The 26,004-nt window shown below is 43.5% G+C and overlaps 1 protein-coding gene across 1 annotated transcript in view; it reads left to right on the top strand.

Annotated features, from left to right (window-relative positions):
* LOC133450677 (polyunsaturated fatty acid lipoxygenase ALOX15B-like) overlaps positions 1 to 21,098 on the top strand; it is a 31,904-nt gene extending 10,806 nt beyond the window's left edge. The window contains exons 10-13 of the mRNA XM_061729487.1: positions 7,489 to 7,610; positions 7,717 to 7,817; positions 8,188 to 8,358; positions 20,632 to 21,098. Coding sequence (XP_061585471.1) covers positions 7,489 to 7,610; positions 7,717 to 7,817; positions 8,188 to 8,358; positions 20,632 to 20,811 — 574 coding nt within the window. The 3' untranslated portion in view covers positions 20,812 to 21,098. The remainder of the gene's footprint in view (positions 1 to 7,488; positions 7,611 to 7,716; positions 7,818 to 8,187; positions 8,359 to 20,631) is intronic.
* Positions 21,099 to 26,004: the final 4,906 nt, after the last annotated feature.

The raw sequence follows: 26,004 nt of genomic DNA, 5'->3' as shown, positions 1-26,004 counted from the left end.
AAAAACATCATCCTTCTTTCAGTATTTAAAAGCAAAGGCTTGGATAAAATGAAACAATGGAAAAGGTGTTCTTTCCATGTAAAATAAGTTATTTTATAACATATTATAGAAGGTTTATTGTATTAACAGATCAGCTTCTCAATTTGTAGGCTTACTGTTTAATTTGACTTTGACATGTGGGAATCAGACCAGGACCTTCAGCATGTGCTGGGGCGGTTTGAGGCCGAGTGCGACGCGGCAGGGATGAGAATCAGCACCTCCAAAACCGAGGCCATGGTTCTCCATCGGGAAAGGGTGGCATGCCTTCTCCGAGTGGATGGAGAAGTCCTGCCTCAGGTGGAGGAGTTCAAGTATCTCGGGCTCTTGTTCACTTGTGAGTGAGGGGAACAATGGAGTGGGAGATTGACAGACGGATCGGTGCAGGGCCGCAGTTATGCGGTCGATGTACCGGACCGTCGTGGTGAAGAGGGAGCTGAGTCGAAAGGCGAAGCTCTCGATTTACCGGTCAATCTACGCCCCTACCCTCACCTATGGTCATGAACTTTGGGTAGTGACCGAAAGGACAAGATCGCGGATACAAGCGGCCGAGATGAGTTTCCTCCTTAGGGTGGCTGGACGCTCCCTTAGAGATAGGGTGAGGAGTTCGGTCACCCGGGAGGACCTCGGAGTCGAGCCACTGCTCCTTCACATTGAGAGGAGTCAGCTGAGGTGGCTTGGGCATCTGTACCGGATCCTCCTGGACGCCTCCCTAGGGAGGTGTTCCAGGCATGTCCCACCGGGAGGAGACCCCAGGGAAGACCCAGGACACGCTGGAGAGACTATGTCTCTCGGCTGGCCTGGGAACGCCTCGGACTCCCCTCGGAAGAGCTGGAGGAAGTGTCTGGGGTGAAGGAAGTCTGGGCATCCCTGCTGAGGCTGCTGTGCCGGTGCCGCCACGACAGGCACCGGAGACCCTGCTATCACAACTTCGAGCCGCCGCATCGACAATGGAGGCAGAGAACATGGTCCACTCGGACTCGATGTCCCCCACCTCCCCCGGGATCTGAGAGAAGCTCTCTCGGAGGTGAGAGTTGAAGATGTACCTGACAGAGGGCTCAGCCAGACGTTCCCAACAGACCCTCACAATCCGTTTCTGCCCACAATCTGCCCAGTCTGTCCAGCCTCCTCCCCTGCCAGCGCATCCAACTCACCACCAGGTGGTGATCAGTTGACAGCTCAGCCCCTCTCTTCACCCGAGTGTCCAAGACATGCGGCCAAAGGTCAGATGAAACAACAACAAAGTCGATCATTGACCTCCGGCCTAGGGTGTCCTGGTGCCACGTGCACTGATGGACACCCTTATGCTTGAACATGGTATTCGTTATGGACAAACTGTGACTAGCACAGAAGTCCAACAACAAAGCACCGCTCGGGTTCAGATCGGGGAGGCCGTTCCTCCCAATCACGCCTCTCCAGGTATCACTGTCATTGCCCACGTGAGCGTTGAAGTCCCCCAGTAGAACAATGGAGTCCCCAGTTGGAGCACTATCCAGTACTCCTCTCAGGGACCCCAAGAAGGCCGGGTACTCCGCACTGCTGTTCAGCCTGTAGGCACAAACAACAGTGAGAGACCTTTTCCCGACCCGAAGGCGCAGGGAAGCGACCTTCTCGTTCACCGGGGTGAACTCCAACACATGGCGACTGAGCTGGGGGGCTATAACCAAGCCCACACCAGCCCGCCGCCTCTCACCCTGGGCAACTCCAGAGTAGTGGAGGGTCCAGCCCCTTTCAAGGAGCTGGGTTCCAGAGCCCAAGCTATGTGTGGAGGTGAGCCCGACTATCTCTAGCCTGTACCGCTCAACCTCACGCACAAGCTCCGGCTCCTTCCCCCCCAGCGAGGTGATATTCCATGTCCCCACTGCGAGGGTTTTGGTCCAGGGATTGGGTCGTCGGGGCACCCCGCCACGACTGCTACCCAGTCCACATGGCACCGGCCTGCCATGGTCCTTCCTACGGGTCCTACGGGAAGGCGGGCCCATGTCGCCATTTCGGGCTGAGCCCAGCCGGGTCCCATGGGCAAAGACCCGGCCACCAGGCGCTCGCCAGCGAGCCCCAACCCCAGGCCTGGCTTCAGGGCGGGGCCCCGGTGACGCCGATCCGGGCGACGTTACGGTCCTTGCTTTCCTTCTTCTCATGGTAGGCTTTGTGAACCGCTCTTAGTCTGGCCCGTCACCTTGGACCTGTTTGCCATGGGAGACCCATGGCAAACAGGTCCAAGGTGCCCCTGACAACATAGCTCCTAGGATCACTCGGGCACACAAACCCCTCCACCACAGTAAGGTGGTGGTTCAAGGAGGGGAATCTCCAAATGTATTTTGGGTAAAATGGTTCGTCATCAACAGCCGTCTATCAACGTCACCATCACTTGTCAACAGAGCAGTAATCCTACAGCCTAAACATGAGCGTGAGTTATAAACACAAAGGTGGAGCGATAAAACGCAAAGAAAAAGAAAAAAGGGCAAGAAAAAGCCAAATTGCCGAAGCTAGGCGTATATTTTGTTCGCCTTAATCCTCCTCCTGTGGGAGATGAACCTGACGTTGTAAGCAGCGCTTCATCCCCGGGCCCCCGGTCGAGTTCAAGCAAGGCTCACCGAGTACCTTCAAGTAGTGGTGAGTAGGCCACAATACTTCAAATTGAATTGGAACTTGTATGTGAATTTTTGGGCCCCCGTACCAATTTTACTACACTACTGCCATTAGTTGAAGTGGATGTCAGATGGTGGCTATCCGTGGTGCTGAACTCCTACAAATGCGTGTCTGAAATGTATTTGTTTTATTAGGCTATGTTTTTGTTGTTCTTGTGTTTTGTTGGACTTTGTTGTTGTGTAAAATTAATCCAACCTGTTACAGTACAGTATAAGCCTGGTAATGTCTCAGCCAATCAGAGGGCTGGTGGTTAGTATGTAGGGACCCGGATATGTTGTCATTGGTTACTGTTGCCAAGTCACTCGGTGCGTCCGAAATGCCATAATAAAAAGTATATACTAAAAAGTATACTTAAAGGGGACCTATTATGGCATTTAATGTATATTTTAAACAGGCTTTGAATGTCTTAAAAACAATCTAAAGCTTATTTTTTACACATAAAACAGAAATTCAGCCTGTGGGCCATGTCTCTAGTTTTACCACTTCTAATCCCTTTTTCTGTGAGTGATCCTGAGAGGCGGGGAGGCTATGATAATGAGGCTCTGCACTGATTGGCTGCTTGAATGTAGCAGGGGAGGAGACAAACCCTCGCTCCTCGGCCAGAGCAGCCGGCTGCATGTCCCATGCCAGGGAGCTTCTGCGACAAAATAAATTCCATTGCTTTGTTTTTTTTGTATTGGACTGTCCTAACTGGCCACAAGTTTAACGGTTTCAGTGTGGACAGAGAGCGTCCGATGTCACGCAGTTTGACGTGATAGTCGGTTGCTCGCATTTAGTTACACGGTGTAAACGGATCTTAAAGCCTGAATTACGGTTCTGCGTTAAATCGACGCGTACCCTACGCCGTAGGCTCTGCGTTGGTGTAACGCAGAACCATAAATCAGCCTTTAGTACCCTGACCGGGTCACCTCGTCTTCACACTCATTCACACAGGAAGATTTCTAAAGAGGTACACCACAGTTATTTATTCCAATTCCTCAAGACAAATTAATCATGTTAACTGTAAAGAAATCACAACACAGAATTTTCACAAATGACAACTTTATTGTTAAAAAATAAAACATAAGTTGTATATAAATAAAATGTATGCACTATTGCTGGCTCAAGGAAGGACCATGCATCTTCTGAAGGTGTCGTTGAACAGCTTCAGGTGCTTGGAAGATCTGAAATTATGAACAGAAAAAAATGTTTTACCATTAGAGCTCCGGTGGTAACACTGGAGCGACCGGGGCCCGGGGCTCCTCACCGGTCCGGTCCGGTGAGTGGCTCCGGTGCTCCGGAGCTAAACTAAATACTTAGCCCATGCAAGGATTATACTGATAGACAAATATAAATAACATAAAAAAATAACGTCACTTACCACTGACTCGTGTACAGTTGCCGGGTCCGTGCTGTGGGAACTGATCCTTTTATGAGGGTAAATGTTGATGCAAAACCTCATTTTTACTGTCCCCTCGTTGCTCAAACAGTCACCGCTTCTAAACAATGGCTGAAGCTCCGGCCGGCTGAGTTGGTTGTGGGCGTGGTTTCAGCAGCGGAGGAGACCGAGGGCGTGGTTTGCATTTTGGTGACGTAACGAAAATGCTCAAATCTAAACGGCCCGTAGAAACCACATGACACTGGAAGATTCAGCAGGGCGGGCTGTACCGACCTTGCAGATTTTCATGGGATTTCATCTTCCCTGTGCTGGCAGGCTGAGGGGAGACCACTTTATATATGTTAAAACAAGAAAAAACGTGTTTTTCATAATAGGTCCCCTTTAAATTCGGCACACTTTTGAGTAAATATAAGTAGTGTGCATTAATTCGGACGTACTATTAAGAGCGCACAAGGCACTTCCTGCCGTAGGGAGGGGGGGAGTTGTTACCATGGTAACCTGTCACAGCAGCGGTAGCAGTGCTCCGCTCTGCTCTTTCCCGTTTATTCTGGCCGAAACAAGATGACATTATATAATATTATTAAATACGAATATTATAATATTAATATGATATAATAATATTATTATACTTAATATTATACTTATGACATACAGTGTTGTGCAAGTTCATACATACTTCTCATGAACTAGTTCAAAGTTCAGTTCACATAGTTTAAAAATGATAGGTTCACATTCATAGTTCACCATTTTCATTTTGAACTACCGTAGTTCAAATTCAGTTCATTTCAATATTTTTAGGTGAGAAGTACGAATGAAAAGCCCCCCTATCCTAAAACTGTTCACCGTATACCAGTGGTCTTCAGCCCTGGTCCTCAGGACCCCCTGTCCTGCATGTTTTAGATGTTTCCACTCAGAACCCTGATAAAAATGACTGTCATTAACAGACATGTGCAGACCTGGACAAGCTGATGACGGCCATTAATCAGAATCAGGTGTGATGATGCAAGGAAACATCTAAAGCATGCAGGACAGGGGTCCCGAGGACCAGGGTTGAAGACCCCTGCTGTATACAATCATGTATTGTTCTAGTGGCTTTTCAACTTTACAAAGAGCCTGTAAATCTCCAACATTGTAGTCCATTATCAATTTGTCTACCTGTTGCTGGTAAATCAGAGCCCTGAATGTGCAGCAGTGGGACTGGGGTCGTTTGGGGCTGTTGGGGTGGTCTTGGTCTTTCTGGGAACTTTTTTGATTGTCATGGACTTGCAGATATTTTCTCCCACTGGACAGATGCTTTAAATCCACATGACGTTTCAAATTTGAAGTTGACGAGGCAGACGTTCAGACTTTTTTTCTCAGTGCAGGTGGACATCATTTGCACAGAAAGGTTAGTTTCCTACCGTCAGACTCTTTGGGAGACGATGTGTAAAATTCCCGCAAATAATGATAAACGGATCATCATCTGACGGCTCGCTGACGCTGCGTCTGCAACGTCTCTCTTCACCTGTCAAGGCTGAATTATGGTTCCGCCTTACATCAACGCAGAGCCTACGCCGTAGCTCTGCGTTGGTGTAACGCGGAACCATAATTCAGGCATCATTCGTTAAGACTGCAACAGGCTCGTCGAGTATTTTAAATGTGAGCGCCGCCCGCTGGTGAAATGAGAAGGATTTTTCCGTAATAATTGGACCTAAACACTGAAGCTGAAACTCACATAATCTGAACAGTTAAAATTCCAGTTTGTGATTTGCAGAATGAACAAGTTCACGTTCTAGTTCTTTATTTGCAAATATGTTGCGTTCAGTTCAACGTTCTCACAGAAATGAATGTGTTCATTTGAATGCGTTCATGCACAACACTGATGACATATACGTATCACTTAGCGACCAAACGCCGCTGCATTGCATTGTGGGAAGTTTCTGCTCGGCTAGTGTCCATCAATCCAAACTAAAAAATTTCTCTGGAATGAGTATGGATAGAGCATACTATTGAGTACGTTCTAATGTTTTGGACGCACTAAAAAATCTCGCACACTCATTTTGCATACTCATTAGGGTGGAAGTATTCGATTTCGGACGCAGCCACTCTCTCTGTCTCATTATGTAAGTAATTTTTTCAAGAACACCTTGTGTCATGAACTGTGCTCCTCCTTTAACTTACTGAACTGAACTTGATCGTCGACTTAGCTCCACTTACTAGTGATCTACTGTAGATGATTGTAGTCTTGTATTGTAATGGCACTTTTCCACTAGTACCTACTCTGCGCGCTTCTACCCACCACGCCCCCGTCTTGCGCTTCTCCACTACGGGCCGAGGCGGGTGGAGGCGTGTCGAGTAGATACTTTTTCTCTAGCTATTCTGCCGAGGTTCTAAGCGTGCTGAGTCGGCCCTGGATCTCACCTCATCACAATACATGCCACTCATTGGTCGGGGGCGGGGTCGTCAGACGTTTGAATCAAGAAGTGGGAGTCAGCACAAGAGCAGCCCGCGGCTTCCTCATTTTATCCGAAAGGCAATGGCAGCAAAAGTCTGTTTGGTGATCCAACTCTGAGTTACAGGTGTTCATAAACCTGGTGGCTGAGGAGAGACTTAAAAAGGGATCTAGACGGGTGATAAGGAACGACCAGATTTACCAAGCGCTCGGTCACTTCATAGCTGCTCGCGGCTCTCAGCTGATTTCTCATCAGCGCCGACACGAACAAAATAAAAAAAAAAAATCTGCTTGAAGCTTCTCTCACTCTCATTTTTTAACTTGATATCGAACACAAGCCACAGACCCAGCAGCACATATATCATCTCCTCCAGGTTCTACATCTTTAGTGTTTAGTATACACAGCAGCTTTGCTCCAACCCGCCCACTTCTCACCTGGGTGTTGAAAAAAAAACGTGGACGAGGCGAGTGGTGGCGGGACGAGGCGGGACGAGGCGGGACGAGGCGGGACGAGGCGGGACGAGGCGCGCCGAGTCGAGTCGCGCTGAGTAGGTACTAGTGGATAAGCGCCATAAGTCACTTTGGATAAAATTTGATAAATATAATGTCATGTAATCAGAACGGCCCTGCGATAGAATGACGACGTGTCCAGGGTGTACATCTGCCTCTCGCCTGTAATGAGCTGGGATAGGCTCCAGCAGACCCCCGTGACCCTGTACTGGATAAAACGAGTATAGAAACTGGGTGGATGTATGGATGGATGTAATCAGAACCAGACTCAGGGATGGGGGACATCTGCCTCCTCTATCCATCAGAATCAGCAGCGGATGTCACCCCTCACATGTCCACCGCGCGCAAGCGATTTCACATGCAGTCGCATCACTCTGTCTACATTCTATGTTTCTATGTACTGTCACCCATCAAGGTATACCTTACTTTTTAGTCCATCTCTTAGTCCAATCTATTTTACTCATTGTATTTTTGTTTTTTAAAGGTTTGTGGAGGGAATGCTCGGCCGCTACTACAAAAATCACGATCAGGTCAAGAAAGACCGTGAAGTGCAGAACTGGATTTCGGACATCTTCAAACATGGATTCCTTTCTGCTAAAAATAATGGTTGGTTAATTCACGATGGTTACAAGGCTTTAAGTTCACTTCATATACTACACACCATTAATGTAGTCACATGAATGTATTTAACTAATGCATTTTTTATTATTAGGAATTCCAGACAAATTTGAGAGCCTGCCTGATTTGGTCAAGTTCGTTACCATGGTGATGTACACTTGCTCTGCTGAGCATTCAGCTGTGAACACTGGACAGGTGAATCTCTCTATTTTACCCAGACGTTGAATGTTTCAGTTGTCTGAGGAACAAATGGATTCATCTTCATCAGTGTTTCTAATTCTGGTCCTGGAGGCTGCTGAACAATGCATCTAATTCAGGTGCAGGAGCAGGGAAAACCTCTAAAGCTTCAGGGGCATTGGCCATCAGGGACTGGGTTTCATACTTTTTCTGACAACTGCGTTGTTTGTTTGTTTTGTGCTGAGAGCATTTCCAGCCTTTAAATACACACAAACTAATAAAAGTACTTCAGATGGCTGGTTTAAGCTGGGATAATAAGCTACTGCATCAACATGGAAACTTGGAAAATGGATCACCAGTTAATGTTACCTGTCTTGGTTCACTGCAGTATGACTACTACGGCTGGATGCCCAACGGCCCCAGCAGCCTGCAGCTGCCGCCACCAACCAAAAAGGGGGAAGTGACTGAAAAAACAATTCTGGCCACATTACCCAACATGGAAACAACAGTTAATGCCATGGCTACTGTTTGGCTGCTCAGCAAGACATTCAGTGATGCGGTAAGTCATCAAGACCTCATAAAAAATGTCTGCAACTGAACATAATGTTGAGGTTCTAATACACCACAATCAGTGCGTTTACATGGGAAGTTTAATTCGTCTTTAATTCAGAATTAAAATTAAATCCGATTTAAAATGAGTAAAAATTACCATGTAAACACCTAATTCCGAATGAAAATGGCCATTCCGAATTAAACTTAATTCCAAAGTAAGTGGCTGGTTTATTTTAAATCTGAATAGAATAATTCCGCGATCATGTATACACTCATTCCGCTTTAAATTAATTCCTGTCTTTCTGTGCTGCTCATTCCTTTGCCCGTCTGTCGCCATGATGCTTATATTCCGCGCTGGGCAGTAAACGGTGGTCAAGAGCAGAGACGATTTATTTGATAAATAGCTTGGAGGACCTGGAAATAATTAAAAGTACAGATGGCAGGAAACATAAAAATTGAGAGATTTTCAAAGTTGTAGCGGCTAAGCGGTTAAGTTTGTTTTTCTTCAGACGTAACTTCCGGTCCGCCCCCCTATCCAATCAGAACCTTCCCAACCCCCAGACCTTAAGCGGAATTGGATAAAGCCGATCAAACGTGTTTTCCATGTAAACCTCAATTCGGAATTACTATTTCCATGTAAACTCGAAGGAAAATAGTTTAATTCGGAATTATTTAATTCTGTTAATGCTGTTCCCCCTGTATCTGTGTGTACTGTAGCATTTCTCTATTGAAGCAGTCAGGTGTAATCAGGGTTTGTCTTAACACAAATACACCAACCTGATCTCACAAAAATCCGTGAAATGCCCACGACCTCTCACCACTATTTTCCGTGGTACCAACACGGAAACTGGTATAATTACATGTGAGCACCACGGATATTGTACCATGCAGAGTCAATGGGATCCGTGGTCATGATATATACACGAATTATGACATTATTATTATTTATATATTATTCTTTGTTATAGTGGCTAAATTATGCGTTTTTGTCGCGCAACGTACTGTTTTTTACTGTCAGTTTGTAAAAGCACGTTTTTAACGCTGTTTTAGCAGTGTTTTAATGAGGTTTTAATCTGACCACCACAGAGGCGTGGTCGTGATATATACACGAATTATGACATTATTATTATTTATATATTATTATTTGTTATAGTGGCTAAATCATGCGTTTTTGTCGCGCAAGGTACGGTTTTTTACTGTCAGTTTGTAAAAACATGTTTTTAACGCTGTTTTAGCAGTGTTTTAATGAGGTTTTAATCTGACCACCACGGATATAGTACTGTAGCGATCAGGATGTATCAGAAGGATGAGGAAGCGTAAACCAGTTTAACAGATTTATTATCTGTTACAGAAATGGGTTACTGATGGCCGTAACCACGCCAAAACAACAAAAACCCAGCTGAGTTTACTCAATCAGCTGTTCAACTCCGCTCAACAGCTGTTCAACTGACGCTCCTCCCACCGGGCGCCGCTCAGCCGCTCCACGCATGCGCACACTCACACTCACACTCACAACTCCCGTGCTTACCCCGCCCCTACCTGTTCTCTACCCACAGGCTTAACATTAAACAGAACATCTGAACATGACAACATTACAAACAGTGTTGGGCAAGTTACATCCAAAATATAATACATTATATATTACTAGTTACTGTCATTTGAAAGTAATTAGTTACATTACAATATTACTATATCTGAATTGTAATGCGTTACACTACTTGTGTATTACTTTTGAGTTACTTTCAACAAAATAGCAAAAAAATATAAATCTTGTCCCACTGGCAGATTTTTCTACTTATTTCACGTGAAAATGTACTTGAAACAGGTGAAAATTGTCAAATAAGTTATTTTTCTGGTGTTATTTTTCTGGTGACGACTAAATGTTGAAATAGCAGTAAAACCACATTCATTGATGAAATGACATAAGGGATGGAAAGGAGGGATGGCAGTTTTACAGGGGGGATGATTTGGACCGTTTTTATTTCAGGGGGATGATTTGGACCGTTTTTATTTCAGGGATGATTTGAACCGTTTTTATTTCAGGGGGGATGATTTGGACCGTTTTTATTTCAGGGATGATTTGGACCGTTTTTATTTCAGGGGGGATGATTTGGACCGTTTTTATTTCAGGGGGGATGATTTGGACCGTTTTTATTTCAGGGGGGATGATTTGGACTGTTTTTATTTCAGGGGGGATGATTTGGACCGTTTTTATTTCAGGGGGGATGATTTGGACTGTTTTTATTTCAGGGGGGGTGATTTGGACCGTTTTTATTTCAGGGGGGGATGATTTGGACTGTTTTTATTTCAGGGGGGATGATTTGGACCGTTTTTATTTCAGGGGGGATGATTTGGACCGTTTTTATTTCAGGGGGGGGGTGATTTGGACCGTTTTAATTTCAGGGGGGGTGCCATCACATCACCCCTCATCCCCCCTCAACTCGAATACTGCTCACACGGAACTCAGAACTTCTTCATAAATAACTCCCAGAGAGAAAAAAAACACCAGCAAGCTAACAAACAAACCAATAAAGCTCTCAGAGTTAACAAAACGAACCAGCAATCAACAACTCGCAGCTGTTTTAACCTCTCCTCCTGATGGGCTGCAGGTGTGGTTTAAGGCTGATTTATGGTTCCGCGTTACACCAACGCAGGCCATACGCCGTGGGTTACGCGAACTACTGCGTACCCTACGGCGAAAGCTCTGCGTCGATTTAACGCGGAACCATAAATCCGCTCTCAGCGCGACTGACTGTGAGCCCGGCTCCTGCTCCTCGCCGCGCGCAGCTCCTCGCCGACTCCACGCTCATATATATTTAATAAATGTATAAAGCCCATATATTAATAAAGCCTCACTTGGCCGAGCCCTAACGCTGAGACCATGGTAGATTTAAGTTACACACGGACACGCCGCACTGTTGACTTTTCCCTGCCGGCTCTGCTCACTGAACAGTCCCCACACAAACAGTGTCCAGCGGCGCTACGTTCCGCCGCGCCGCGTTCCCAACGCTTTTTTCTGTTGTCGGGATGTCTCGCGGACGCGGTGTTGGTGAATTCTTTAAAAAACAACAGCTAAACGGGTTAAAATGCGTTGTAACGCGCGTTACTTAGATTGTAAAGAGTAATATATTACCGAAAATGTATTAGTAATGCGTTATATTACTGCGTTACAGCAAATAGTAATACATTACTGTAATTGCGTTACTTTTGTAACGCGTTACCCCCAACACTGATTACTAACATAACTGAACATTACTGCAGGGTCGCTACAGTACTATGCAACACAGTCTCACTCCGGAGGTACCCTTCTGCGTCTCTTTCAGACGCAAGTAGGCTCCAATTGACTCCAATGTAATCCCGTCTGCGACTATATCAGACGCTCAGAGCAGCTGATCACCGCGTCCTCATTCCTCTTTTAAAATGCAAATATTTCAATTTAAAAAATGTTATCCCACAATCTCTGTTCAGTGAGTATCATGCATGGTTTATCAGTTATTAAGAAGCATTTTTCCACTTTGACCAGAGTGAAATGCGGATGGAATTGGTCACCAACAAACGACAGCAGCCTTTTTGAAAAATATATTTTTAGTTTAATGCATTGCATGCATGCGTTTATTCCCATATATTCTGTGGCTGTAGGCTACTAGTTGTCTGACATTTTTGGGAGATGTATATATATTTTAAAAACTTAAATAGGGGACTAGTAGCCGTCGTCTCACTTTATATCCCCCCCCACCAAATCACCATGACAACCAAACACTACACTCCCGACTCTCACATAAAAACGTACCCTGCCTACTTGTTCCAAAGTACAAAAACGTAGAGGGATTACAATAATAGCCCTTGAATTGTATAAATACATTTTTCTGACTTCCTTTTTTTCAGTTATGGATAACTGAAACAAATTGTTTGAGTAGCCCAGTAATGATTTGTACGCTTGGTAAGTCTCAGCCAATCACAGGGCTGGTTGTTAGTAGGTAGGGACCCGGATCATGCCAGCCAATCAGAATCCTGGAAAAACATCAACAAATGACACGTGTAACTTCCAGTTAAGGATGATTTATGGTTCCACGTTACACCAACGCAGAGCCTACGGTGTAGGGAACGCGGAGACTCACACCGTACGGCGCGAATCGCCGCGTACCCTACGCTGTAGGCTCTGCGTCGATTTAACGCGGGACCATAATTCAGGCTTTACTTCCAAGACGGAACGAGTTTGGAGTGACAGAGAAGTGGAGTTACTTTTAAGTGTGACTTTAGAATATTAAACAGGTAAAATACAAGAACATATTGACGGTGGCCAAACTAATTGTAAACACAGGTCCCACACGTGACGCTGGTGAAAAAAAGAGTTGTTTTTATCAGTGATGGATAATTGCAGGCAATACACTACCCATAATCCTCAGCTACCGTTGCTATAGAGACGACGCCAGTCCGCTTTGCTTGACAAAATCGTTTTAACTATTTATATTTATTATTTATTATTATTATTATTATTATTATTATTATTATTATTATTATTATTTATATTTATATATAACTATTTTAACATTTCTAAACACAAAAACACGAAAGTGTCCTTGATAATTCAATAATACAATAGGTTCATGTTAAGGACATCCGTTTTAATCCGTTTAGACTTCCACAGAGCTAGTTGGCATTGCAGAGGGTTCACAGAGTTGAGACTTGGCAAGCCCAACCTAGGCCCCATATGGAGGCCACAGATCAAGTTTTACTTGGTTTGGTCAAATATTATGGCAACAGTGTCCGTTCGAATGTTGGAAAAGGTGACGTTTCAAAGCCCCGCCCATCGAAAAGTACAGGTCCGATCTGCACCAAACTAACGTTGGTGCAGATGGGCGTCATATAAGAAATTCAGATTTCTATGACTTCTGCAACAGTGTTTCCTCCAAAACGTTCTGGCTGGTTAGGAGGGTGTAGACACGTATAGGTCTGAGAGCCTCCTGACTAATGGAACAGGGCCTATTTTGTGTCTTTTTTTGCATAGTTCACTAACGCCTTTAGCTAGGAGTATGAATTTCTTATATGTTGTTTGGGGGCATCCCCTGATCAGACAGACTCGTAGCTCAAAGCATTAGTGAACTGTTCAAAAATAGACACGAAATGCTGCTGACGCCCCCCCCCCCCCTCTGGTCATCCTGTTGCTGCTTCCGCCTGCCTGCTGTGTGCTGCTGACGTCCCTGACTCCCCCAGTTTGGCCTTCGGCAGGAGGGTCCCCCCTTATGAGCCTGGTCCTGCTCAAGGATTCTTCCCTCCTAAAGGGGAGTTTTCCTTGCCACTGTTTGGCTTAAGGCTTTTCTCCCACTATGGGAGTTTTTACCTGCCATTGTTTATGTAATAATTGCTCGGGGGTTTATGTTTATGTTTATGTTTATGTTTATGTTCATGTTCTGGATCTCTGGAAAGCTCCTTTGCCTACTGAGCATTAATAACATGTCATAATCGAAGGAGAACTAATTAAAACGGATGTCCTTAACATGAATCTATTGTATTATTGAATTATCAAGGACACTTTCGTGTTTTTGTGTTTAGAAATGTTAAAATAGTTATATATAAATATTAATAATTATAATAATAATAATAATAATAATAATAATAATAATAATAATAATAATAATAATAATAATAATAATAATAAATAATAAATATAAATAGTTAAAACGATTTTGTCAAGCAAAGCGGACTGGCGTCGTCTCTATAGCAACGGTAGCTGAGGATTATGGGTAGTGTATTGCCTGCAATTATCCATCACTGTTAAAAACAACTCTTTTTTTCACCAGCGTCACGTGTGCGACCTGTGTTTACAATAAGTTTGGCCACCGTCAATATGTTCTTGTATTTTACCTGTTTAATATTCTAAAGTCACACTTAAAAGTAACTCCACTTCTCTGTCACTCCAAACGAAAGACTCGTTCCGTCTTGGAAGTAAAGCCTGAATTATGGTCCCCCGTTAAATCGACGCAGAGCCTACGGCGTAGGGTACGCGGCGATGCTCGCCGTACGGTGTGAGTCTCCGCGTACCCTACGCCGTAGGCTCTGCGTTGGTGTAACGTGGAACCATAAATCATCCTTAACTGGAAGTTACACGTGTCATTTGTTGATGTTTTTCCAGGATTCTGATTGGCTGGCATGATCCGGGTCCCTACCTACTAACAACCAGCCCCGTGATTGGCTGAGACTTACCAAGCGTACAAATCATTACTGGGCTACTCAAACAATTTGTTTCAGTTATCCATAACTTAAAAAAAGGAAGTCAGAAAAATGTATTTATACAATTCAAGGGCTATTATTGTAATCCCTCTACGTTTTTGTACTTTGGAACAAGTAGGCAGGGTACGTTTTTATGTGAGAGGAGTCGGGAGTGTAGTGTTTGGTTGTCATGGTGATTTGGTGGGGGGAGGATATAAAGCGAGACGACGGCTACTAGTCCCCTATTTAAGTTTTTAAAATATATATACATCTCCCAAAAATGTCAGACAACTAGTAGGCTACAGCCACAGAATATATGGGAATAAACGCATGCATGCAATGCATTAAACTAAAAATATATTTTTCAAAAAGGCTGCTGTCGTTTGTTGGTGACCAATTCCATCCGCATTTCACTCTGGTCAAAGTGGAAAAATGCTTCTTAATAACTGATAAACCATGCATGATACTCACTGAACAGAGATTGTGGGATAACATTTTTTAAATTGAAATATTTGCATTTTAAAAGAGGAATGAGGACGCAGTGATCAGCTGCTCTGAGCGTCAGATATAGCCGCAGACGGGATTACATTGGAGTCAATTGGAGCCTACTTGCGTCTGAAAGAGACGCAGAAGGGTACCTCCGGAGTGAGACTGTGTTGCATAGTACTGTAGCGACCCTGCAGTAATGTTCAGTTATGTTAGTAATGTTGTCATGTTCAGATGTTCTGTTTAATGTTAAGCCTGTGGGTAGAGAACAGGTAGGGTCGGGGTAAGCACGGGAGTTGTGAGTGTGAGTGTGAGTGTGCGCATGCGTGGAGCGGCTGAGCGGCGCCCGGTGGGAGGAGCGTCAGTTGAACAGCTGTTGAGCGGAGTTGAACAGCTGATTGAGTAAACTCAGCTGGGTTTTTGTTGTTTTGGCGTGGTTACGGCCATCAGTAACCCATTTCTGTAACAGATAATAAATCTGTTAAATTGGTTTACGCTTCCTCATCCTTCTGATACATCCTGATCGCTACAGTACTATATCCGTGGTGGTCAGATTAAAACCTCATTAAAACACTGCTAAAACAGCGTTAAAAACATGTTTTTACAAACTGACAGTAAAAAACCGTACCTTGCGCGACAAAAACGCATGATTTAGCCACTATAACAAATAATAATATATAAATAATAATAATGTCATAATTCGTGTATATATCACGACCACGGACCCCATTGATTTTGCATATTACTATATCCATGGTGGTCAGATTAAAACCTCATTAAAACACTGCTAAAACAGCATTAAAAACTGGCTTTTACAAACTGACAGTAAAAAACAGTAGGCCTACGTTGCGCGACAAAAACGCATAATTTAGCCACTATAACAAAGAATAATATATAAATAATAATAATGTCATAATTCGTGTATATATCACGACCACGCCTCCCATTGACTTTGCATAGTACTATATCCGTGGTGGTCAGATTAAAACCTCAATAAAACACTGCTAAAACAGCGTTAAAAACGGGCTTTTACAAACTGACAGTAAAAAACAGTACGTTGCGCGACAAAAACGCATAATTTAGCCACTATAACAAAGAATAATATATAAATAATAATAATAATGTCATAAAACGTGTATATATCACGACCACGCCTCCGTGGTGGTCAGATTAAAACCTCATTAAAACACTGCTAAAACAGCATTAAAAACAGGCTTTTACAAACTGACAGTAAAAAACAGTACGTTGCGCGACAAAAACGCATAATTTAGCCACTATAACAAAGAATAATATATAAATAATAATAATGTCATAAAACGTGTATATATCACGACCACGCCTCCGTGGTGGTCAGATTAAAACCTCATTAAAACACTGCTAAAACAGCGTTAAAAACGTGCTTTTACAAACTGACATTAAAAATCAGTACCTTGCGCGACAAAAACGCATAATTTAGCCACTATAACAAAGAATAATATATAAATAATAATAATGTCATAATTCGTGTATATATCACGACCACGCCTCCCATTGACTTTGCATAGTACTATATCCCTTGTGCTCCCATTAAAACTTCATTAAAACACTGCTAAAACAGCATTAAAAACATGTTTTTACAAACTGACAGTAAAAAACCGTACCTTGCGCGACAAAAACGCATGATTTAGCCACTATAACAAATAATAATATCTAAATAATAATAATGTCATAATTCGTGTATATATCACGACCACGGACCCCATTGATTTTGCATATTACTATATCCATGGTGGTCAGATTAAAACCTCATTAAAACACTGCTAAAACAGCATTAAAAACTGGCTTTTACAAACTGACAGTAAAAAACAGTAGGCCTACGTTGCGCGACAAAAACGCATAATTTAGCCACTATAACAAAGAATAATATATAAATAATAATAATGTCATAATTCGTGTATATATCACGACCACGCCTCCCATTGACTTTGCATAGTACTATATCCGTGGTGGTCAGATTAAAACCTCAATAAAACACTGCTAAAACAGCGTTAAAAACGGGCTTTTACAAACTGACAGTAAAAAACAGTACGTTGCGCGACAAAAACGCATAATTTAGCCACTATAACAAAGAATAATATATAAATAATAATAATGTCATAAAACGTGTATATATCACGACCACGCCTCCGTGGTGGTCAGATTAAAACCTCATTAAAACACTGCTAAAACAGCATTAAAAACAGGCTTTTACAAACTGACAGTAAAAAACAGTACGTTGCGCGACAAAAACGCATAATTTAGCCACTATAACAAAGAATAATATATAAATAATAATAATGTCATAAAACGTGTATATATCACGACCACGCCTCCGTGGTGGTCAGATTAAAACCTCATTAAAACACTGCTAAAACAGCGTTAAAAACGTGCTTTTACAAACTGACATTAAAAATCAGTACCTTGCGCGACAAAAACGCATAATTTAGCCACTATAACAAAGAATAATATATAAATAATAATAATGTCATAATTCGTGTATATATCACGACCACGCCTCCCATTGACTTTGCATAGTACTATATCCCTTGTGCTCCCATTAAAACCTCATTAAAACACTGCTAAAACAGCATTAAAAACATGTTTTTACAAACTGACAGTAAAAAACCGTACCTTGCGCGACAAAAACGCATAATTTAGCCACTATAACAAAGAATAATATATAAATAATAATAATGTCATAATTCGTGTATATATCACGACCACGGATCCCATTGACTCTGCATGGTACAATATCCGTGGTGCTGACACGTAATTATACCAGTTTCCGTGTTGGTACCACGGAAAATAGTGGTGAGAGGTCGTGGGCATTTCACAGATTTTTGTGAGATCAGGTTGAAATACACAGCCAAACAACCAGAACTAAGCTGTGAAAACAGAACTGGCACACAAAGCTCTCTGCTCATCGATCGCACTCACACATAGAAACAGAACACTCTTCCCAACAACACGTATCCTGACTCAGCCAGTGTTGTGGTATCTGAACTGGTTTATGGCCCTATCAGCTCGTGGCATGTTCAATGCACTCAGTGAATGTCAGTACAATAAAAAAACAAAGTTAAATCTTAATTGACCTAATGACACTCAGTCCGTTACAATATAAAGACAGAACATAGCGAAGGTACATGTGGCATAAAAGTACACAAGATGGATGCTAACGCAAAAAAGGGACATGGAAGACCTTACTGATTAAAGGGGGGAAAAAGTAGTTTTACTTCTGCATTTTTGGTCACATCATGCAGCTCGAGTCTCTCCTGAATCCTGGTTATCAGCTGAGCTTCAGCTTCACAACATCAATTCTAAATGTGCTAATTTAGATTAGGCGACTGGAGTTGTCCTGCTGAGATAAGACTGTCTCTAGGCTGAATTATGGCTCTGCGTTAAATCAACGCAGAGCATAGGCGGCCTTACCTATGTTTCAACCGTTTCAGTTGAAACGGGCCTGGCCACCAGGGGGCCCCCAACTGACTGACAAAAAAAATAAATGCTGCAAGGAAGACACAATAATAAATCACTACCCGCCATTAAACTAACCAGCTAACATCCAAGAAAAATGAAACGAACATACCAGAGTGGTGCTGAAAAGTGAAAATTAGCAGATATAAAAAAGAAAGCTGTGAGTAGTGTTACCGGCCAGCCCGGTCCCCTTTAAGGCGGTGTCTGTGTTCGGGTGTGTGTGTGTAAAGCCTGAATTATGGTCCCGTGTTAAATCGACGCAGAGCTTACGGCGTAGGGTACGCGGCAATGCACGCCGTACGGTGTGCGTCGCAGCGTACCTTACGCGTTGGTGTAACGCGGAACCATAAATCAGCCTTGAGACGTAGTGGGTGCAGCGGAGGAGAAAGAGGGAGATGCAGGTGTGCGCGTGTGGAAGACCGGTCCACGTGTGCAGTTACTTTTTTAGTGTGTCCTCCGTTAGCTTTCAGTTGTCAGCCCTCAAGTGTTTTGTTTGCTCTTTACAAGTTTGTGATAAATGTGCGAGGTTGCACGGACAGTATTTTTCCTCCGTCCTTTTTTCCTTCACTTTCCCCGGACTCCCAGACAACCGCCGGTTACCAGCAACGAGCCAGAAACTGTATTTAAATACCAGCTCTCCCAACTACGGTTCGGAGATAGGACTGGAAATTAAGAAAGGTAACAGTAGTCTTCCGAAAGTGACCTCTTTCTTTGGTCCAGCATCTGCACCGACTACAGCAGCGGCTGCCGCCCACTCTAATAACACCAACGCAGTAAACACATCCATGCGTCACGCATGGATGCGTTTACTGCGTTCTTTCAGCTTATAATGCGTCACGGACGCAGGACACATAGCTGGCAAATATAGTAATAAATAGGGCCCCATATTAAATATTGAAACGGGCCCCCTGATGCCAAAGGCCGCCACTGACGCAGAGCCTACACCGTAGGGTACGCGGCTACGCGGGAGTCTCTCCATAGCCTACGCCATAGCCTGACGTGCACCTCCCAAAAATTGTAACTAGGCCTACGCGTCGAGGCGACGCAGACCCAACGCAGACCGAGAGGGTTGTGATTGGTTTGCTTGGTAGCAACGCATTTCTGGTTCAGGTTCGTCAAACAGTAGTGAACTTAAAGTGCTCTTTTCTTCGTGTGTGTGTGTGTGATTTATTTTTTTTTGGGTTGTTTTGTTTTTTTGCACAATAATTGTCCTTATCCCTTTGATTCACTGTGACCGGAAAAGCCGGAAGCTAAATAAAAGTATCAACTGGGGGGGTATTGCTCCGCGGCGAAATGGAGTGACGGAGAAGTCCGAAGGATTCACGACGGCGTCACGGCAACGGCGTCACGGCAACGGCGTCACGGCAACGGCGTCACGGCAACGGCGTCACGGCAACGGCGTCACGGCAACGGCGTCACGGCAACGGCGTAGGGTCTGCGTTGGTTTAACGCAGAACCATAAATCAGGCTACTGTCCTGAGTGACCTCTAATTCAGACCTCTCTAAAAGGTTCCAGAATAGCAGTAAGGTTTCCTGGTGCACCAGGTCCAGGGAGTGGACACATGGTCACAGGGCATTTGGTGCCTCTGTTTACTTCCAGTACTGCAGTCAGGGAACCTGCTGTCAAACCAAATCTGCTGCTATGAAATCAGCTCCTTTCACACCTACTGACAGAATCATTAGACGTCCTGAAGGCTTCATCCTCAGATATGGTTTACTGCACATCAGCTGAACCTGACCTTGTAACACTGCGGTCACATTAAAGTCCAGTTGAGCTGCAGCTTTGAATCAAGATGTTGTGGTTTAAGTGGCATTTTGTCTAACTCCAGCTAAGGTAATCACATGCTAACCAACAGGGCAGTAGTCCTTTCATGTTCTCACTAGTTTTAGACACATGAAGATGATACATTTCAAGTCTTGTCACTTCACATGTACTCAACATCCAATCAGTCACCACTGTCACTTAAGATTCAGTCGGAAACAACGTTGCAGGGTCCACCTGATGAGACAAGAGAGACTACGAGGACCTTTAAGATTCTCTGCTGATAAACGCTTGTAGAAGACAAACTAAAAGTGTTTTTAACTTCTGCAGCTCCATCTTGGTGACTACCCGCAGAAACAATTCACCGAAGAATGTTCCCGAGTGAAGATAAGAGCCTTCCAACGAGAGCTTAAGAAGTTAAGCATAGAAATCAATGACAGAAACAAGAAGATGGAGCTACCATACACATACCTGGACCCATTTGTGATGGAAAACAGCGTGAGTGTTTGAATCTCAGCGTCCGCTGGTGGAGGGAAAATGCTTTTTATGATCTTTGAATGCTGATCAGGCAATTCTACATAGAAGTGCATTAATGCAGCTGTGTAAAAGTGATTTAATCGCATCATATTCTCACAGTTCTGAACAAAACATAATCAAATTTGAAGCAGATCTTTTTGATTAGCAGCTGCTTCAAGGGTGTTTTCAGTTGGAATGTTTTGTTTCATTAAAGATTTATTGCCTTTTTTTCCCTAATCAACGACAACATGTCACATCTTTGTTACTTTACTTTGATCAAGCGAGGAACATCATGTACTACAGATGATTATTCCATCAATAATATTGATACTTTTTTCTTGTTTTGCTTAAAGGTATTGTGACATCATTTTTAACATGCTTTTAACACTATTAAAAGTCTTGGCCAACATCCCTCAAATGTGTCTAAAAGAGTGTAACAAGAAAAACTTCACTCTAGTACTCTTTTCCTGGCTTTTTATTACAGTGTTTTTTTGCGCCGTGAAAAATGCTTCCTTTTTCCCCATTCCTGTCAATCATTGCTCCGCTCCTCCTCCAAACCTCCTCCTCCTCCAGCCATACGCTCACAGCGGCGTCGGAGAGCGACAGGCGAAGCATGCACGGAAAAGCAGGAGGGCGAACCACAGCAAACAATCATAAAAATAAAGGCATGCAAGCAGCACTCTCCCCTTGTCTTAAGTCCAGTCAGTGGCCGCGGGTCTTCTTAGCAGTTTTCCTCCGGTGATTAGAACAAAAGAGGCTCTAAACAGCTCCTTTTTAAGCCTCATTTATGGTTCCGCGTTAAATCGACGCAGAGCCTACGCCGTAGGGTTCGGCGTATGCTGCGCGTCGCCGCGTAACCTTACGCCGTAGGCTCTGCGTCGGTGTAACGCGGAACCATAAATCAGCCTTTTTTGGTGCGCTGGAGAGGAGCGGAGGCAGGGAGCTGGGTGGAGGGGGCGGTGATTTAGCGGATCGTTACGTAACGATCCGCCACCAAACCACATGCGCCGTTTTTGCATAGTTATGCGGAAAATCCCAGAAAGCACACAATACACTGAATGTTAAAAGTTTGTTGTTTTTTGGGTGTAATTGATGTCAAGACACCCAACAAAACACAAAAAATCAAGAAAAATGTGTTTTTCATGTCACAATCCCTTTAATAAACTAATTGTTGGCTACATTCTGCTTTGTATCTGTTCAAGTTATCAAAAGTAATCAATAAACGATTGTCTCCGAGTGTCGTGTGCTCCTGCTCTGTTCAATACAACAGGGATTCAAAGATTTTCCTCAGTTATCAGTGGTCGTAAATAGTCATTGTTTTACTTTCTTGTTGACATTGGAGTATCAGAACATTTGATATTCTCCCATCAGAAATGAGCGGTACACGTACCCTCGGTGTGGAGCGACAGGGCAGGTGGAAAAAAGAACGATGTGTCACTCCATTCAAAAGTCAACGTGACCAAGCGTCCCTGAGTTTGTTTATTCCAAATCCGTCCCATTTTCACTACTTACAGTACCAGTGATCTGATATGAGTATTGGGTATTTCTCTCATATCTATAGAAAATTTAAGAGTGAGTAAAGCCCTGTTGCTGAGTACCACAATGTTCCATCATGATCCCATTGTCCTTTTGTAATACTAGTACTATACGACTACACACTGCTGTTTCCTCCCACAGACACAGAGGTTGTGTTTTTTAACCCCTCGCTAACTGTGATGCCACTATGAAACAACATTTATTATTACTGACTTGGATTTAATTGAGACAGATTTACATGATTTACCTTAAAGATATTTACTTCATAATCCGGGTGCCATTTAATTCAAATTCATTTATATTGTGTTTTTTTTTTAGACCAAAACCATGGCTCTTGAGCAAATATTAAAGAAAACAAGAGCAAGTGAAAAACTCACGTAGTGGGAGATTAACCTTAAGCCAAGCAGTGGTAGGAAAAACTCCCCTTTAAGAGGGAAGAAACTTGGATCGGGACCTGGACCATGTTAAAGAGCAAAGATAGATTAGTAGGTCACTACCAGGGTTTTGATTTCCTCTTATCATAAGGCTTTGAGTTCTGACACTGCCTCTTAATTTCTTGATTAGCTTTCATAATGGAAAGGCAAGGCAAGTTTATTTGTATAGCACAATTCAACAACTAAGTGATTCAAAATGCTTTAAGAAATAAAAAAAAGCATAAAACAAAAAAGGGAAAAAGAACAATAGATAAAATCAGTAGTTAAAATATGATTAAGTCAAGCTTAGTACCAGTGCAGATTTGCTTTATCCAAATGCAGCTGAAAATAGATGCATCTTCACACTGCTGGAAAGTACAATGCATGAAATTTACTATGATCCTGCTCATCCAGGAAACAGGCTCAAAAGCGTGAATAAATTGAATAGGGTAAAATAATCCACAGGTGCTATACCTACCGAAACTGCTGTAAGTAATTTTTTGCTGAGACAGGATGCCTATACACTGCAGGCCAAAGCCGTTAAAATCTTTTGTGGAAAAAAGGTTATTTTTAATGGTATTGATAAACTATTTCAAAGCAATTTGGTGGACATGTCTGTGTCAGATCCACTCCAGCTCCATACCTGCCTCCCTCACCTGCCAGCTCCGCTTCCTCATGTCACTATGGTTTCTCCATCCTTCCACACCTGCTCCGCATCTGCAATCAGCCCTGGGCTGCTACTTAGGCCACGTTTACATATAGCCGGGTATTTACAAAAACGGATATTTCCCCCTTTATGTTTTGAAAAATACCATCATTTACATGAACCCGCATAAATACGCTGTTAAGGTGCTATGAGCAGCCAAACCTACAGGGGGCAGTGTAACGAGAAGCATAAAGTCATGCTAGCCAATCAGATCCTGGAAAAAAACATCAACAAATGACACGAGTAACTTCCAGTTACTTCCAAGATGAACGAGAGTCTTTCGTTTGGAGTGACAGAGAAGTGGAGTTACTTTTAAGTGTGACTTTAGAATATAAAACAGGTAAAATACAAGAAAATATTGACGGTGGCCAAACTAATTGTAAACACAGGTCGCACACATGACGCTGGTGACATTTCTGTCGCATAATGTGACGTTCTGAAGTCTAAATGTCCGTTTCCCTCTGTTTACAAGCTTGAAGACGGAGTTTTTTCAAATCTCCACTTTGGCCAGAGTTTTCAGAAATGATCGTTTTTGGTGACTTTGAGCTTCGTTTTTGTGTAAACGAACGGCCAAAACGCATGAAAACAGCACCGTTTTTGCTACGTGTAAACGGGGCCTTAAACTCTCCACTCCCAGCCAGTCACTGCCAGATTGTTCTTGTGTCATGCCTGACTTTCCAGCGGTTTTCCCCAGACTGATCACCTGTTGGCCTGTCTCCGTCCTGGTAAACACCTCAGCCTTCTGTCCCCGACCACGAGTTCTGCCTGAGCGTCTCTGGTTTCTGCTTGCCTGCTCCCTGGGCTGCCTGGCGATTCCTCTGACTGACCCGTGTTTCAGGTCCCGTGTTATGGCTTCCATATCTGCTAAGCAATCACACCAGCTGGTTTCTGGTATTCCCTCTCCTGCCCAGGGCCGGACTGGGAAACTTTTTCAGGCCAGGAATCAGTCAAGTAACTAGGCCACCTTAGCCTTGCCCACACGCGCGCACACACGCACAAACATGCACACACATGCACACATATGCACGCACACACATGCACACACACACATGCACACACACGCACACACACACACACACACACACTCGCACACAATAGTAGGCCTATGTTTTTATGGAGCTAGAACAGTCTCATAAGTAACAAATGCACACGCCGATCCACAAATGCACAGGACAAGATTCACAAATGCAAGGGATGATTTGCAAATGCACAAAAGAATTCACACATGCGTAGGACAAGATACACAAATGTATTTCTGATGCACACACAAATATAACCTGATTTAGAAACGTTTTTTTGTCTATGGGCTGCGCTGCATTTGTGTGTGACTTTTGAGACTCCCCTGACGTGCCTCAATCCACAAATGGAAGGGATCTGCAACCAATCAGATATTCTCCTTTGTTCAGCCAATCATAAGAGCGCACCCCACGTGGGGGACGATTTACTCGTAAACCAATCAGATTAAAGGGGCGGGTATACCTGCTGTTTGAGCCTGCGTTTGCATCCGTTCGCTTAGAAAAGTAATTAAACATTTCGTCGTAGTATAATAAACCAGCTGGTAGAATAAAGATAAATAAACAAGAAAGCAACACACTATATCATATCATATTAGCAGCGTTGTCGCGCAAAATTACGTGAACCCATTGCTTGTTGATATACCAGTTGTTTAGCATTTTTTCCATAGTCAGTTTGATGCGCTGATCAAAATAAGGAGAATAAAACATACATCCTATCCCTGATTGGGATGCAATGTCCGATTTCGATTAATAAGGGCCAATCCCAATTCTCCTTCACTCGCCCTTCTTTTCTCCACTCGCACTTCTTTTCTTCCCTAACCCCTAAAAAAGAAGGGGGAGATTTTAGGGCACTTGAAATCTAGGGCACTTGGCCCAGGTGCCTGTCCCATTTCTCCTACTACCCCTCGTTTTCATCCCTAACTTTGATCAGGAAGCAGAGAGCCAAAAGCTGTTTTAATTTCAGCTGTAGCGCTGTTAATATGGCACTTTATTAAGTTTTAATATTTTTTCAGGCATAAAGGTAACCTTAAGATCCACAACCTGGGCTCAGTTTATCCAAATAACTCCGATGTTTTCGGAGATGAGAAGAGCCGCCGCCCCCGGGGAGCAGCCTCAGCTCACAGCCCGAGAAGAGACGTATCCGCCGGGTGAAGCTGCTGCGTCGCCCCGGGAGAGAAACTCTCCCGGGACGCAGCTCTGTTGAGAATTACGCTGGCTGAAATAAATCATTTAGGAAGATGTTGGTTTAATAGATTAAATCTAACAGTTGTAGCTACGCCTGTTAAGAAATTTGCTCCGAAATTTAAAGATTTCTGTCTGCCGGCTCCGGAGCTTGGGTCCGCGTTAAATCGACGCAGAGCTACGGCGTAGGGCAGGGGTTCTTAACCTTTCTGACCTTGGGGCCCAATTTTTTCAGTACAGAGTGGCCCGAGGCCCATTAAATATTAACACTGTATAGCAGCGAAGGTCCAGAACATCATAATAAATATATATATATATATATTCAAGTAGCCTC

The sequence above is a fragment of the Cololabis saira genome, chromosome 1 (genome assembly GCF_033807715.1).
Source record: "Cololabis saira isolate AMF1-May2022 chromosome 1, fColSai1.1, whole genome shotgun sequence".
Classification (NCBI taxonomy): Eukaryota; Metazoa; Chordata; class Actinopteri; order Beloniformes; family Belonidae; genus Cololabis; species Cololabis saira.
Note: the sequence above shows the minus strand (reverse complement) of the source record. Positions and strands in the feature narration are given on the sequence as shown.